Raw genomic sequence first — 16,792 nt, forward strand, 5'->3', positions numbered from 1 at the left:
TTTTTTGGCTTGGTTCATTCTTGTATAATTTAAAAATACATATGATATTGGTTATAAAATTATATTAACAGATAATCGTCTATCCCTAATATATTTTAACAAAAGGGTAGCTTATGAATTACATAATCATGACATTAATTAAGCAATTCTCTTAGCCCATAAAATGTATGTTCTGTTCTGCTCATCTAGCACTTAATATTTTTTTATATTGTTTCTTTATGTTGTTTGACTTTTTTATGTAAATGTTATTTCTTTAACTAGGTCATAATTCCTTGAGTACAGGGAATGAATCACATACCTGACTATGTACATAATAGGTTTTTTAAAATTATCTCAATTGTTGGAGAAATGACAGTCATGTAGTTTCATAGAGAGTAGTGATGCATTACATTGCTGTCAGCATATTTTTTACATTTTCTTTGTCAGTTGAATGATTTGCAACTCTTAATTCCCTCTTCTTGAATTTTGGTGATTCTATTTCTTTTTCCCCCAGTTTTATTTATTTTTTAACACACATTGTTTTATGACTCATGTTGTGAGAGAAAAATCAGAGCAAAAGGGAAAAACCATGGGAAAGATTTAAAAAAAAAAAAAAGAAGTGAACATAGCATGTTATGATTTATATTCAGTCTTCTTATTTCTTTTTCTGGAAGCAGATGGCATTTTCTGTCCAAAGTCTATAGGGATTGCTTTGAATTATTGAACCATTGAGAAGAACCAAGTCTTCCATAGTTGATCATTGCACATTCTTGCTCTTACTGTGTACAAAGTAATTCTGATTCTGCTGGTTTCACTCAATATCAGTTCATGTAAATCTTCCCAGACCTTTCTAAAATCAGCTTCTTCATCATTTTTTATAGAATAAAAATTCTTCAGTACCTTCATATACCATAGCTTGTTCAGTCATTCCCCAACTGATGGATATCTACTCATTTTCCAATTCTTTGCTACCACCAAAAAATAAAAAAAGCTGCTACAAACATTTTTGCACTCGTGGGTCCTTTTCCCTCCTTTATAATGTCCTTGGTATACAGACCTAGTAATGGCACTACTGGGTCAAAGGGTATGCATAACTTTATAACCATTTGAGCATAGTTCCAGATTGTGCATCATCATCCAAGTCTCCACTCTCAGGAACTTCAGGAGGAGAAAAGAAATTGAAGAAAGAATCGTTGGAAACTGTTTTTGTCACAGTACAAACAGTTCCACGTCCCTTGTGTTTTTGTTTCTTCTTAATAGTTTTCAAAGTGACATTTTTCCCTTTTTTCCAATCTACCTGACACCCTGTGCAACTCATAATTTCTGGTCCGTCAAAGGAGAAGGGATCAGAATCATCTGGCTCTGACTGCATACGATATGTCTTGGTTAACATCTCATTTGTGAAATATTCATTGGGTTCAAAGTGAAATTCTAATGTAAAACTCATAGGTTGGCCAGCATCTGAGAACTTCACTTTAATATCTTTCAAGTGCTTCAGAATAGGTTCATCATGTTCCTGAACCATATCACTGAGCAAATCAACATTTTTAAAAACAGTCAGCCAAAATTCAGGAATTCCTTTAGGATCTTCTTTTTCTTCATCTTTTTTCTCTTCTTCAAGCTTAGCCTTCTCTTTCATTTCCTCTGAAATCTCTTCATCATCATCTGGTTTCCATTCACATTCTTCCTCTGTAGGTTCATAAATTGCATTGATGATTTCACTTCTCTTATCAAAAAGTGGTTGGTAAAGAACAGCATATTTTCTTTCAAGAGATCATTCACAACTCCACCAACAATGCATTAGCGTTTCAGTTTTCGCACACACCCTCCAACTCTTATCATTATCTTTTCTTGTTATCTTAGCCAATCTAAGAGGTATGAGGTGATATCTCAAAGTTGTTTTACTTTGCATTTCTTTAACCAATAGTGATTTAGAGTATTTTTCACATGACTATAGATGGCTTTAGTTTCATCATCTGAAAATTGTCTTTTCCTATCCTTTGACCATTTATCATATGACTTCAATTCTTATAAATTTGGCACAGTTCTTTATATGTTTTAGAAATGAAACTTTCCTCAAACATGCTGGCTATAAAGATTTTTCCCCCAGCTTTGTACTTTCCTTTTATCTTGTTTCTGTTGGTTTTGTTTCTGCAAAAACTTTTAAAATTTAATGTATTTAAAGATGTCCATTTTATCTTTCATAATCTCTTCTAGTTCTTCTTTGGTCACAAATTCCTCCCTTTCCCAAAGATCTGATAGGCAAATTATGAGTTGTTCTCCTAATTTGGTTATGGTATCATTTTTTAAAATAGCTTTTTATTTACAAGTTATATGCATGGGTAATTTTACAGCATTGACAATTGCCAAACTTTTGTTCCAATTTTTTCCTCTCTTCTGCCTTACCCCCTCCCTAGATGGCAGGTTGACCAATACATGTTAAATATGTTAAAGTATAAATTGGATACAAAATAAGTACGTATGTCCAAACAGTTATTTTGCTGTACAAAAAGAATTGAACTCTGAAATAGTGTATAATTAGCCTGTGAAGGAAATCAAAAATGCAGGCAGACAAAAATATAGGATTGGAAATTCTTTGTAATAGTTCTTAGTCATCTCCCTGAGTTCTTTCACTGGGTGTAGCTGGTTCAATTCATTACTGCTCCATTGGAACTGATTTGGTTCATCTCATTGCTGAAGATGGCCAGTTCCATCAGAATTGCTCATCATACAGTATTGTTGCTGAAGTATATAATGATCTCCTGGTTCTGCTCATTTCACTCAGCATCAGTTCATGTAAGTTTCTTCAGGCCTTTCTGAAATCATCCTGTTGGTCATTTCTTACCGAACAGTAATATTCCATAATATTCATATACCACAATTTATTCAGCCATTCTCCAATTGATGGGCATCCACTCAGTTTTATGGTATCATTCTTTATACCCAAACTATGTATCCATTTTGACTTTATTTTGATATGGGATGTGAGATGTAGCATTAAGCCAAGTTTCTGACACAGTATTTTCCATTTTTCCTACTAATTTTTATAAAATAATGAGTTCTTATTCCAGAAGCCTTGATTATTATGTTATATGTATCTAATCTACTCTAACGATCCACCACTCTATTTTTTAGCCAGTACCAAATGGTTTTGATGACTACTGCTTTATAATATAGTTTTAGATTTGGTACTGCTAAGCCATCAGCCTTTGTAGTTTTTTCATTATTTCCCTTGATATTGTTGATCTTTTGTTCTTCCAGATGAATTGTGTTATTTTTTCTAGTTCTATAAAATAATATTTTGGCAGTTTGATATGGCACTGAGCAAGGAGACCAATTTAGACAGAATTGTCATTTTTATTATATTAGCTTGGCCTATCCATGAACAATTGCTATCTTTCCAATTGTTTTTTCCTGCCTTTATTCGTATGGGAAGTGTTTTGTAATTGTGTTCATATAGTTCTTAGGTTTGTTTTGGCAAGTATTTTCTTCTGTGATGACATAAAATAAAAAGATATTAAGGGATGGGAAAAGGTCTATACTGGAAAAAGAGGAAAAAGAAGGTATAACAGGAAAATAAGTTCACATGAAATACGGGAAGACCTATTACAATCTAAAAAAGAAGGCAAGGGGATGAGCACTGTATGAAGCTTGATCTCATCAGTTTTGGTCCTAATAAGGAATAATTTAATTATTCCATTGAGTATAGAAATTTATCTAATCCTATAAAGAAGTAGAAAGAGAAAGAGGAAAATAAAAAGGAGTGAGAGGATAGAAGAGAGGGCAGAAACACTAGGGGAAAAGATAAGAGAAGGGGGGAAGGGTTGATAGAAGATAAGGTAGTAGATGGAGTGGGTTAAAAAATTACTAACAAAAGGGATAGGGGTGATAGGAGATAAGGTAGTGAGTAGAGTGGGTTATGGGCCAGAACTCTGTGCTTGAAGCAGGGATTTTTATAAGGTGCTAACTCAGTGGCATTGACAAGACAATGGTTATCTAGTTTAGCATGGTGATTAAGAGTTCTCTAGTTCAGTATGATTGATTTAATCTTATAACAAATAATGGTTCCCTAGTGACATAATGATTGGTTTATACTCAGTATACTGTAAATGATCTAATTATAACAGAGAATATAAGCTGGGACAAACTCAGCCAGGGTCAGATTTGGAGAAGACAGAGGACTGGAGGTGGGAGCTCAAGCTTTCAGAGTCAAGAAGAGAGATTCACTCCATCTCATACCACCTTAGTGATTGTCCTGTCCTCCTGCATTTCCTCCACTGAGACCAAACTAGCCCAGGCTCCAGGCAAAGAGACAATAAAGAATTTGGATTTTAAGACCTGGCTATTCTCATGGTGATTACTTTGCTTCAAGGAAGGCTGGTCCAAAGACCTCCAGAAAACCAACCAGGGCACTATAGGAGTGGGTTAAAAAAAAAAAAAAAGACTAAAGACAGGATGGAAAGAGAGAACAAAATTATATACAGGGGAGAAATAGAATGGATAGAAAATACAGAACTGGTAATCATAGCTGTGAATGTGAATGGGATGAACTCTCCCAAAAAAATGGAAGTGAATAGCACAGTGAATTTAAAAAAAAAAAAGAATTCTACAATATGTTGTTTTCAAGAAACACATTTGACCCAGGAAAATACACATACTATTTTACCTTTAGTAAAGGTAAAAGGCTGGAACAGAATTTATTATGCTTTAGTTGAAGTAAAATAAAAAAAGCAGACATAACAATTCTGGTCTCAGATAAAGCAAAAGTAAAAATAGATCTTAGTAAAAGAGATAAAGAAAGAAAGTCCATCTTGATGAAGAATACCATAAATAATGAAGTAGTAAGGATACTAAATGTGTTTGCATCAACTGGTAGAGCAGGCAAATTCTTAGAGAAGATTTTAAGCCAGTTATAGAAAGAAATGGATAACAAAACTATTCTAGTGAGGGACCTCAAACTTCCCCTCTCAGAATCAGACAAATCTAACCACAAAATAAACAAGAAAGAAACTAGGGAGGTTAGTAGGATCCTATAAAATTTAGATATGATAAACCTCTGGAGAAAATTGAATAGGGACAGAAAGTAATACATCTTTTTCTTGGCTATACATGGCACCTACACAAAAATTGACCATATAATCTTACAATCAAATGCAGAAAGGCAGAAATAGTAAATACTTCCTTTTCAGACTACAACATAATACAAATTATATTCAATAAAGGGCCAGGGAAAGATAGACTAAAAACCAATAGAAAAATAATCCAATTCTGAAGAATAAGTTGGTTAAACAACAAATCACAGAAATAATGCATAATTTCATGCAAAAGAATGAATCTGCATCTATGGGATGCAACCAAAGCAGTCCTTACATGAATTAAAAAAAAGAAAAAGAATAGATCAATAAATTAGGTATGCAACTAAAAAAGCTAGAAAAAGAACAAATTAAAAACCTCTAATTAAATGCCAAACTAGAAATTCTGAAACTCAAAGGAGAGATTAATAAAATAGACACTAAAAAAATTATTGAGCTAATAAATAAAACTAAGAGTTGGTCGTTTGAAAAAAGCATCAAAATAGATGAACCTTTCCTTAATTTGGTCAGAAAAAGGAAAGGAAAAAAACCCAAATTATCAGCATCAAAAATGAATGAAGAAATTAAAGTGAAATGAAAAAAGAATGAAAAAGAAATTAAAGCAATAATTAGGATCTATTTTGCTAAACTGTATGGCAGCCAATCTGACAATCTAATGAAATGGATGAATATTTACAAAAATATGAATTGCCCAAGTTAACAAAAGAGGAAATAAATTATTTAAACAGCCCTATTTTAGAAAAAGAAATTGAACAAATCATTAGTGAATTCCCAAAGGAAAAAATCTCCAGGGCCAGAAGGATTTACAAGTCAATTCTATTAAATATTTACAGAACAATTAATTCCAATACTATGTAAGCTACTTAGGAAATTCCTTTTATGACACAAATATGGCCCTGATACCTAAATCAGGAAGAGTAAAAACAGAGAAAGAAAATTACAGACCAATCTTACTAATGAATGTTGATGCAAAAATTTTTAAAAATATATTAGCAAAGAGATTACAGCAATTTATCAGCAACACAATACATTATGACCAAGGGGGATATATAGCAGGAATGCAGAACTGGTTCAATATCAGAAAAAAAAAAAAAACTATTATCATCATCGACCACATCAATAACAAAACCAATAGAAATCATATGATAATCTCAATAGATACAGAAAAACCTTTTGACAAAATATAGCACCCATTGCTATTAAAAACACTAGAGATCAGGAGGATAAAGGGAACTTTCCTTAAAATAATAAGTAGTATTTATTTAAAACCTACAGCAAGCATTATTTGTAATGTAAAGAAGCTGGATACATTCCCAGTAAAATCAGGGGTAAAACAAGGATGCTCATTATCATCACTACATTATACTAGGAATGCTGGCTTTAGCAATAAGAAAAGAAAAAGAAATGAAAGGAATTAGAATAGGCAGTGAGGAAATAAAACTATTACTCTTTGTAGATGACATGATGATATATTTAAAGAATCCTAGAAAATCTTCCAAAACCCTAGTGGAAACAATTCACAGCTTTAACAAAATTGTAAGATATAAAACAAGCCAACACAAATCATCAAGCATTTGTGTATGTATATACATAAATATATACTGAAAAAGCCCATCAGCAAGAAATAGAAAGAGAAATTCCTTTTAAAATTACTGTAGACACATAATAGGTTCTTAATAAATCTGTTAAGAGAATATTTTTAATATTCCCTAAGGGTATTGAAAGAGGGTAATCTCCAAAAATCTATCATTAAATAAATGATATATTGCATTTATGTAGATCTTACTTGATAAGTATTGTCATTGATAATCTCACAAAAAACTTCCTGCTATTTTAAGCTTTAACTGCTTAATATAGAGGCTGTCGCAAAAATTTTCATGTACGTTTAAACTTTAAAACTATTAGTACTTAAAACTGCACAACATTTTTTGGGACACATATATAAGCCCAAGAATTGTTTTTATTAAATCAGATTTACATGTATTAATGTGATATGTTTATGTTGATATGATATGACATGCTTATACCATTGTATTGGCTAGGTATCAATCCCAAAGCACCTATTATTTCTAAGTTCCTTTAAGCTCCCAGTGATTTGGCCAAATAATAAGAGCATGATTTGACTACAAAAATCTCCTTAAATTTCTCCCGAAGTCTAAAGAGTAGTAAATAAGTTTTATGTTTAGAAGTTTAACCTAAAAAAACTTTAATGATCGATAACTTGTGGTTATCTTTGTAACTTTGGTGGAATGAAGGACTTCAGAGATTAAGAACCTTGAATCATCCTAAGGTCTTAATGTTTTAAAAATATGCGGACCATACTACTGTCTTTGTGTCTTCTGATTTCATTTTTGGAAAGGGAAACATCTAAAGAGAAATGATAACTCAGAATGAAGAGTGTGGTGAAAAAGCAAGGATTGTCATTTTTTCTTCAAGAAAAAAAGATAATTTTTCCTCCTAAGTATACACAACTATCCACCAATTGTGAAAAGTTTATGTATAAACTTGTATATTATATGTGTATTGTTATGTGTGTTTTGTTGTTTTCTCTTATCCTTGCTTTCTAACATCCTTCCTTACATACTCATGTATTAGAGGTGGAATAAGGCAAGAAAAGAGATATGGAACAGATGACTATATGGCGGGCAATGTAGATTGAACCATTTGTTAGCTGTATTGTAGTTTGGGAGGGGAAACTCTCCCTAGTCATAGAGTATGTCATCTCTACACTATGAACACTTCCCACAAATGGAAATCTTGAACTTTAGATTTGAGTTTAAAATCTTAGGCATCAAATCACCATCATAGTCCATCAAAAAAAATGTTTTTTAATTACAGTAAAAGTTTGTTAAATGTCATCATTTCCCTTCCACTGCTGGATACTGATGTGAAATACACTTCTTAAGACCCAATTTCAAGTTAGAGTACATTTTTTCCTTGCTTAAAGAAATATACTGGGGATTTTTGGTGAATGGAAAACCAGCCCTTTCCCTCTCCTATTACATGGAAGTGACAGACCTGTGCAGAGAAAAATGGAAATGTTGTGTAGCATTTTGAGCTTTACTAACAAGACTGGTCTGCTTGAGCCAAGAGTCTTTGAGTCATGGGCTTGTCTAGAAGCCACAATGAACATCTGCTGTGGTGGGAATGTCTACACTGGCCTGAAGAAATCTTAAAGATGTTACCTTATTAATCTTCAAAAACTCTCGTAATGTGTCATTAGATAGAAAGCTAGTATTTTTTAGGTGAAAGGCCTAAATAATTAATGTATCAAAAAAAAGGTTGATGTTCAAAAATAAAGCCTATACTCCTAGATTTTTAAGATAGTCTATATTAGACTATAAAACAACATAAATAAACTATCCAGTCAGTATTATAAAGCTTAAATGATTGAGAATTTTGTTAATTAAAAGACATAAAGAGTAGATAAAAATAGAGGCCATGAGATTTTTATCCTTTTAAAAATGAACATACAGTTGTAATATAATGGAAAGAGAGATGGTTTTGGAATCATGAAGACCTGAGTTCAGATCTTATCTCTAACACATGTTACATCCTTAGCAAATCACTTCTCTATGCAATGCTGTAAACAAAACAATAAATTGAAGAGAGAGTATGCTGACAAAAATTGGTGAAAGGGTTTTCTTTACATAGGAGTTTCTTAAACCAATGAAATAACAATTTTAGTCCCTATCCCTTTAAATATATAAGCCAGAATTCCTATTTGTAAATTAATCTGGTTATCTCAGTTGCAGTATACTTACCACATTGGTACTATTCTTTCTCAAAAGCATTTTGGAACTTTGTAATTCCTTCATAATCCACAAAACATTCTTTTGTAACAATTTCAATGGTGAGGTATTATTTCAAATAATTTGATTTTTTGGAAATAGTAAAAAAAAATTTTGCTACCAAGTTTGATGGCTATGGTAAATGATTCAATTGACTAATGCCATATTTGGCAAATAGATATAGATATATAATTTATGTTTTATATGTGTGTGTGATTTGTTAATAAAATAAAAAGACTGATTTCCTTATAAAGCTCATAATATTGAGGAAATTTTATGCTGTGGGGCAGAGATTGAGACACACATAATTAGATGTCACAATTAACATAAATGATCCAATGAGAGTAGAGCTTGATTGATACTACCTTGGAATAGGAATAAGGAGTCAGGGAAATCCCTTATAAAGGCTTTAATGAATTATTGGATCATAGATTTAGATCTGGAAGAGGCCTTTCATGTCATTTAATCCAACCCCATCATTAACAGGTGGAAATCTCAGGCATAATGATGGTTAATTGAGTCATTCTAAGTCATTCATGAGAAAGATCTGGGATTTGAACCTATCTCTTGAGATTCAAAATCCTTTCTGGTGCTCTATGTTTATTTTCCCCAAAGAAATAATAATATAGTGGACCATAGTAATATTACTCTTTAACATATTGCTTTCTGAGGGGGAAAGTGAGAGACTTGATCCAAATAGGACTTGTGGATGAAATATGGTAACAGCCATTGTAATCTTAGTTTTTAGGACTTTTTTCATGAATGTGCATGTGAGTATATTACACATATTCATGGACATTTCTAGTCATTTAATCCTGTGCTTGAAGAGAGAGGAAAACCAGGGGAATCTGTAATCTTCAGGCTACATATGTGATTCTGTCATTGTGTTCTGTTTCTGAGATGAAATTCAGAGCATAAGAGGATTATGATTAATGACTCAATGACTCTCCTTGTCCCTGGGAGGCAATATTCTATTGGAATTTAGAGCAATATTTTGAAATTAATTTTCCTCACCCGTTTGCATGTCTTTTCTTAATTTGGGTAATGTGCAAACTAGGGAAATAATTGCCAGTTATAAGCCAGGAAGAATCCAAATAAGTAATTTTCACATGCAATTCTTATAGCTCATTCTTCTAATAATACTCAGGGTTATGACTCTACTTGTGATTGTTCAGAGTTTAAATATTGGAGACACCTGGAAAAGAACAGAATCTGATGTTCGCAAAGGAACTTAGGGAACATTTGATCCAACTCACATCCACTGATAAATGGCCATCCAGAATCTGTTTGAAAACTCCCCATGTCAAGCTGTGACCATTCTCCAAGGATTTCCCATGCCACTTTTGGAAAGCTCTGTTTGTTCAAAGTTTTTCCTTACTTGGAATAGAAATCTGCTTCTCTGCAGTCTCCAACTTAATTCTTCCCATTTAGGCAAAGCAGAAAAGTCTAACCTTTCTTCCTCAAGTCAGTCCTTCAACTACTTATCATGTCACCTATAAATTTTCTTTTCACCAGGCTAACTTCTACAATATGTTGTTACAAAATCAAATTTAATTGGACCAGATTTGATTATTGTATTCAGTTTGAGTACCACATTTGATGAATACACAAAATGGAGTTCATACTTAAGTAGACAACCAACACATTGAGAGGATTGGAAAACATTCATTAATCAAACATTTTTTGAGATACTTCTATTTCAAGCACTTTCTGTGCTAAGCATTGAGGATATAAATATGAAATAAAATAAGTCCCTTCAAAGAACTTAAATTCTACTTGGAAGATACAACATTTACATGTTATAAATGTAAAAGATAAGAAAATATAGGATAATTTGAGGAAGAAGAGGGTGTCAAGAACTAGTGAAGTCATGGATTGTACTCAAATAGAGACTTGAAGAAAAGAAATTGATTCTGAGAGATAGATATGAAGAAGAATGGTGTCCTAAGCATGGTAGACTGTCAATGCAAGTTCTTAAAGGTAAAAGGTGTTTTTTCTAGTTGATTAAATAAAACATTTTTGAATTGGTAAAAAGTCTGAGACTGACGGATTGGAAGGTGCATTGAAATTTTATAAAAGAGGATTATGTACAAATATATTAGGATTACTCTAGAGTTCAAAATGATAGGAATGAATATGACAATAAGTCAAATAACAGACTGATGCGTGAATTACAGATAAAGATAGAAGTCTCCATAAACCTTGTTATAGATATAGCAGAGATAATTTTTGTCTATGACTCCTTGATTATTAAAATAAAATGACTCTTAAAACAGGGCACCAAAAGTAGTTACTTCCATCAGGAGGGAGATGCAATTCATCAGTCTTAAGTTGATGAAGAGGTCTGCGTAGATGATGAGATCCTGCAGTTCATCTTTGTGGATAATATTGTTCATATGGGATGAATCTCTAAATCGTTGTGGAGACTCCTAAATGAAATTCAGTCTAAGGAAAAAGGAATAGACAAGTAGATGGAGAATGTCTTTATCTAAATTATGTTATTGAATGAAAAACCTATAGCATCTCTTTGTCAATCAACAAGAATATATTATATGCTAGGTACTGGGGATACAAAGATAAAAATAAGAGTCTCTACTCTTAAGCTTACATTCTAGTTAATATGTACATATACGTATATACAGAACAAATGTCTGTAGAACAATACTAAATATTATGGTATGTAGAGCACTAGTAGCTCTACATGTTTGATTTATCCGAAACTAGGATCAAGAAAGGCTTAATTATGAGATATATATGAGATTCTGTGAGATAAAAGTGAGTAGGGAGAGCATTTCAAGGCATGGAGGTAGGAGAATGAAATTATATACAGGAAGAACAGAAAAAAGTATTAGAAGACTATCATGGATAATGAGACTAGTAATGCAGGTTCTAAAGGGCTTTAAAAGCTAAACAGAAAAGTTTATATATACCTATGGGAAATAGGGAGCAGTGTGTCTGTGTGTGTGTTTATGTATATTATCTAAGGTATATATACCTGTCCAAAAATAATTATGCAGATAGACAGACAGACATGGCAAATGTGTGTGCTGATTCCTTTTTTTCCCCCAATAGAGTTAAACCAATCAGTTTACTTCTGGGTCTTGGAAGGTGAATATCTGCTAGTAGGGAGTAATGAGTTAGAATTAAGGATCAATAGTACATGAATATTAAAAAAGGGGGGTGGAATAAATACCTTTCTTTTTTCTTCTTTCCTCTTTTTGATGTGGGGTCTAATTTTAACTTTATTTAAAGATAAGATGACTGGGAATTTTTTTTTAAACTTTCCTAAAATGAAGGCTTGAAAGTTCCTCATTTGTGCCTTAAAAAGTTCTACTAAGTTCACATAATGAGAAACCTGACTAGGACCTCTGCATGCCATGCAGACACACAAAGAGAAAACAGCAGCAGGAGGTTTGTATTTGTGTCTTGGCAGAAAGTCCAAGCTAAAACCAGTTGCCTGAGGGAGTGAGTTCAACTTTTTTTGGCCCTCCTGCCAAGGTAGTGCTAAAGGTTACATAATGGCTGAAACAAATTCAAAAATGGTGAAAATATGTAGGTATTTCTTTGTGTGGGATGAGCTTCCACTGGCCACTTTTGAGACAGAGAACCACAATTTATTTTGGATCTAACATTCAACAAAATACATTGCTTTACTTGATTACATTTTTGGCTGAAAAAGAATAGGATTTAAAGAGAAAGAAATGTATATTTACAGTTTCCAGCCATTGTCTGTCTGTAATATGCTATTCAGTTTTACAGCACCCATTTAAATGGCAAATATGGATTTCTTCAGGAAAGTGTCCTTCCATGAGATCAACTGGTTAAAATTCTTTTATAAGTTTTTTTCTTAGGCACCTACTTCTCTCATGAGGAGGCTTGACATAGAACTGTGGTTTCTTGAAGAGCCTTCTTCCAATTTAGTTGCTTTGAACCCAGCCAGATCAAGAGTTTAACAAGAGCATATCAACATCAAACTGAAGTTTGAATTCTTACACGTTATCAGTCTCCAACCTTGGTGTGACATAATCAGATCAAGATTGCCCTCTCGCTTGATGTTTCCATCTTTCTGTGCCAAGTAAGCAGCTTTATGATTCGTTAGGAATGAAGTAGATTATTTCATCCAGTTACAGCTTGGCTCTTGGTCACAACCATGTAATCTTGGAGCCAGGCTGAACCTTTCATTTATTTGGATTGTTAGGGAAAACTCATCCTAAATTCCACAAATGATGGTAGGGAGAGTGGTGGTGTGCAGTCAGTATAAATGAAAAAACAGAAGTTTATGTAAATTTCCTTTCTGTGATTGTTATGCTCTTAAAGTGACCAAAGTCAGGCTCACAAGCATCTAGCTTCTTTTCACTCTTTGTCCATGCTCCTAAGGAACATTTTATAAACATAAGGAGACCAACAAATGTATAATAGTGTGGTGGAGAACAAACTTTATTATGTTTTGACATAGTTTGTGTCTCCTCTGTCTCCTAAGCTCCTTCACTCCCAAGATACTTCCCAAGATACTAGCAAGAGTACTCTTTGAAGTAAGTATGGTAGCTCCACTTTGCCATGTATGAATATCAGATACCCTTCACAAAAGTCTCTAGGCAAACTCTCATCATGTCAAGACATCAGTTAGAATGTTGAATTAGGTAAGTCATCATAACTCTGTTGTCGTTAGGCACCCAGCATATTTTCTCATTTGTTCGTTAAAAAAAAAAAGTTACCCAGAGACAGCTAGAAGAATGTTCTCTTTCACTCTTTTGTCCTCCAATTCTACTACCTGCTCATTCTCTGGTTCTCTGGCCAATGTCCAGTGCAACAGTCTTTGGGAAGAAGACTAGTTCTTTACTTCCTGTTGTACAGCTAGATCTTGATATGTGTGAATGATGAATTTCATAATTGCATTATTTTTAATTTTGCTATTTTAATTAGGCTAGAGCCAATATAATATTTTACACAACTATAATTTTTCCAATAATCATTTCACAGCATTCGTTATTTATACTAATTGGGACCTAACAAGTATACCTCTTCAAATAAAAAAAACAATTCTTTTTCTAACTTTCCAGAATTTTTAATGGTAAACAATATAGGCTTCTAATGGCCAAGAACTATAAATCAATGTGTATGTGTGTTTTAAGGGTGAACATCTACATTTTACAAATTTGTTTACAAATAAAGAAGGTTGATATGATTAGTTTTCTCTTTCCAAGAAATCAGAAAACAAAGCTTCTTCAATCAGTGAATTAATTCATTATAGCATTTAGGTAATAAAACAATTCCAAAATCTAAGAGTTTCAAAACTAACTAAAGTTATACTTTTATCCTCTTAATTATTATGTAGAGGATGAGTGGTTAAATGTTTATAGTCCCACATGCTACAGTGCATTGCTGCTTCAAGTTAATAATTTTTACTCCATTGCCAATCTGCTACTCATTGTGTCTGTTTGAGTACCCACTATATTGTAAGTAGTTATTCTCACCTAACTTTGTTTTCACTTTAAATACTGTCTGTCCAACAATATAAAATTTTGGCATCTTAGGGCTCAAAATAATGAGATTTAATTCTAACATCATCTCAGCTAAAAATGACATTTTATATTGTGCAGAAAAAAATAAGGTTATAATAATAGAACATTTCACAAAATCACAAGAAAAGAAAATTGACAAATTTACACAAATCTCTTCAGAAAACACTGAGGGTGGTTATAACTTCTCACATGGTTTCCCTTCCCTACATATTCTATGCCCTCCCCTCCCCAAACTTCTCCCCAAATCATTTATTTTTTGATAGTTATTATAAGAGAGGTATGTTTCCAAGTATCCCAGCATGTACTTAATTATTTCAGGATTGTCTAATCAATCGAAAAAAGATTTAAACATCTATGGGCAAGGCAATATGGCATGTTTGAGAAAAAGCTGAACTCATAGCAAAAAAGTTCAAGTTCCAGGCCCATTTCTAACACATGCAGGATGTGTAACTTTGGGTAATTCACTTGCCTCTCAGGGTTTGAGACAACTCTCTAAAATCATAAGTTGCAGAGAAGATGACAGTATACATTGATAAAAGAAGTTTCTTGCTGGGAATACTCTATTCTAATAAATAAAATTACAGTATCAGCTATGTCCCTAACTTGCCTGCTAGACATTGTCTGAGACCCAACAGAAAGAAAGGAAAAAAAGGAATCAAGAAAGAAAGAAAGGGAGAGAGAGAGATGGAGAGATAGGAAGAGAGGGAGGGATGAGAGAAGGAGAGATGGAAAGAAGGGAGGAAGAAAGAGAAGAAGGAAGGAAAGGAGGGAGGGAGAAAGGCTATCTCTATCTTCAAGAATCTTATATTCTAATAATGAATGGTTTGTTCATACTTTAAACATATATAGAAAAAAGTTAATTCCTGACAATACTGATAATGGGACCAAACAATGGGAATTTCAACCTCCCTTTGTACTCCATTTTTCATGTTTGACATATGAGTATTTACTTACTTCTTTAAATTACTTTTGACCACATACCTTTATTATTTGGTTACTGACTATTTAATTTGCTTAATCTTTCCCCCAACACCTGCAAACAACAACAACTGATCCCCAAATTTTAAATTCATCATCTCTGAAAAGCAGTAAGACTCATTCAAAGAGCTAAGGTTCTAGAAAGCAGAAATCATGAATTTTTTTTCTTTTATTCAGGGATAAAAAGTGGATTAACTTATAGTAAATCATGTTCATAATCACTAAAGTGAACATTATCATTTCATTCAGAACATATCTACATGATAACTGAATAATAGTTAACTTGGTCCATTTAGTGGGAAAAAATAACCATTCATTTGGAATTATGAAAATAAAACAACCATGCATTTGAGTTTTTCACTTTTGAAAGAAGTTGTTATGGTCTTATGTAGAATACCTACTTTTGTCATAAATACTGACATAATTCAGTTGAAATATTGGTTCTTTATCTACTTTCAAAGAATCATAGTAGTAGGAACTGAAATTGAATATCAAAAAATGCTACCTGAAGTCTAAGCATTTTGATTATCACATTATTTGATGATAAACTTTTAGAAGCTAAAGTCTCTTTCTGAAATCTATATTTGCAACTTGTAAATATAGGAGTAAGTCATATCTTTTTGAATCAAGCATTTCAAACAAGTACACTTAAAACATAAGGTTATAGACACCAATGTCTGTAATGGGCTGAGGCTTGAGTTGATGCACTGAGGTCCCAAGCACGTGAGGCTAAATAGTAATTGGACCATACTCTATTAATATATATGCTTGGAGAAAGAATGGCCCCCACCCACTCTTTGTGCAAGTCCTGATGTGTTGTATAGGAAATGACGTTTTTGGTGAGTGGAGGCAGGTGGGGTGGAGAAGGAAGCAGAAAGAGAGACTGCTGATTGGCTTCTTGACACAGCTGCTCACATTGCTATTGCAACCTGCCCTTCATCTCCGATCCCCCTCTGCTAGCTGGCTTCCTGTCGCAGCTGCCCATATTGCTGTTGCATTCTCCCCTCACCTCTACTGAGAATAAAGATTGAAGATTTTTCCCTTAACCTGAATTCCTGACTCTGGCTGATTTTAAATACGCGGTCATCACAAATGTCCTCTGAAGAAAAGCCTAAAATTGTCTCTTTCACTCTGGTCAGCAATATACATAAGTTTTAGTTTATAAAATAATGCCCAAGATATGGTTTTGTTAAAAATCAAAATGTAACTTACCTCAGTTTCTTCAATTATAAAATAATGGTGTTGGCATTGATGCTATAAGATCTTTTTTCAACCTTTTGATCTATGTTTATTAGATCCTATTGCATAAAATGAAATTATTTTTTATTATTTAAAGGGGATTGGTGCTGAACATCTGATTTCATTTATAGAGGAACTCCAGAATGAGGAATCTTTCTAGTAATTGAGGTCAACATTTTTTCTGCAACTT

At 33.0% G+C, this 16,792-nt stretch overlaps 2 protein-coding genes across 2 annotated transcripts in view; one reads left to right on the forward strand and one right to left on the reverse strand.

Moving 5' to 3' along the window:
• Nucleotides 1-16,792, forward strand: part of ADAMTS17 (ADAM metallopeptidase with thrombospondin type 1 motif 17) — a 507,844-nt gene that overhangs the window by 132,391 nt on the left and 358,661 nt on the right. The window lies entirely within an intron of this gene.
• LOC127552293 (nucleosome assembly protein 1-like 1) lies at nt 1,076-1,750 on the reverse strand (the record flags this gene model as incomplete). Its single annotated transcript, XM_051982876.1, has 1 exon — nt 1,076-1,750. A coding segment is annotated over one exon (675 nt), but the record flags the coding sequence as incomplete, so codon positions are not given.

The sequence above is a fragment of the Antechinus flavipes genome, chromosome 2 (assembly GCF_016432865.1).
Source record: "Antechinus flavipes isolate AdamAnt ecotype Samford, QLD, Australia chromosome 2, AdamAnt_v2, whole genome shotgun sequence".
Lineage (NCBI taxonomy): Eukaryota > Metazoa > Chordata > Mammalia > Dasyuromorphia > Dasyuridae > Antechinus > Antechinus flavipes.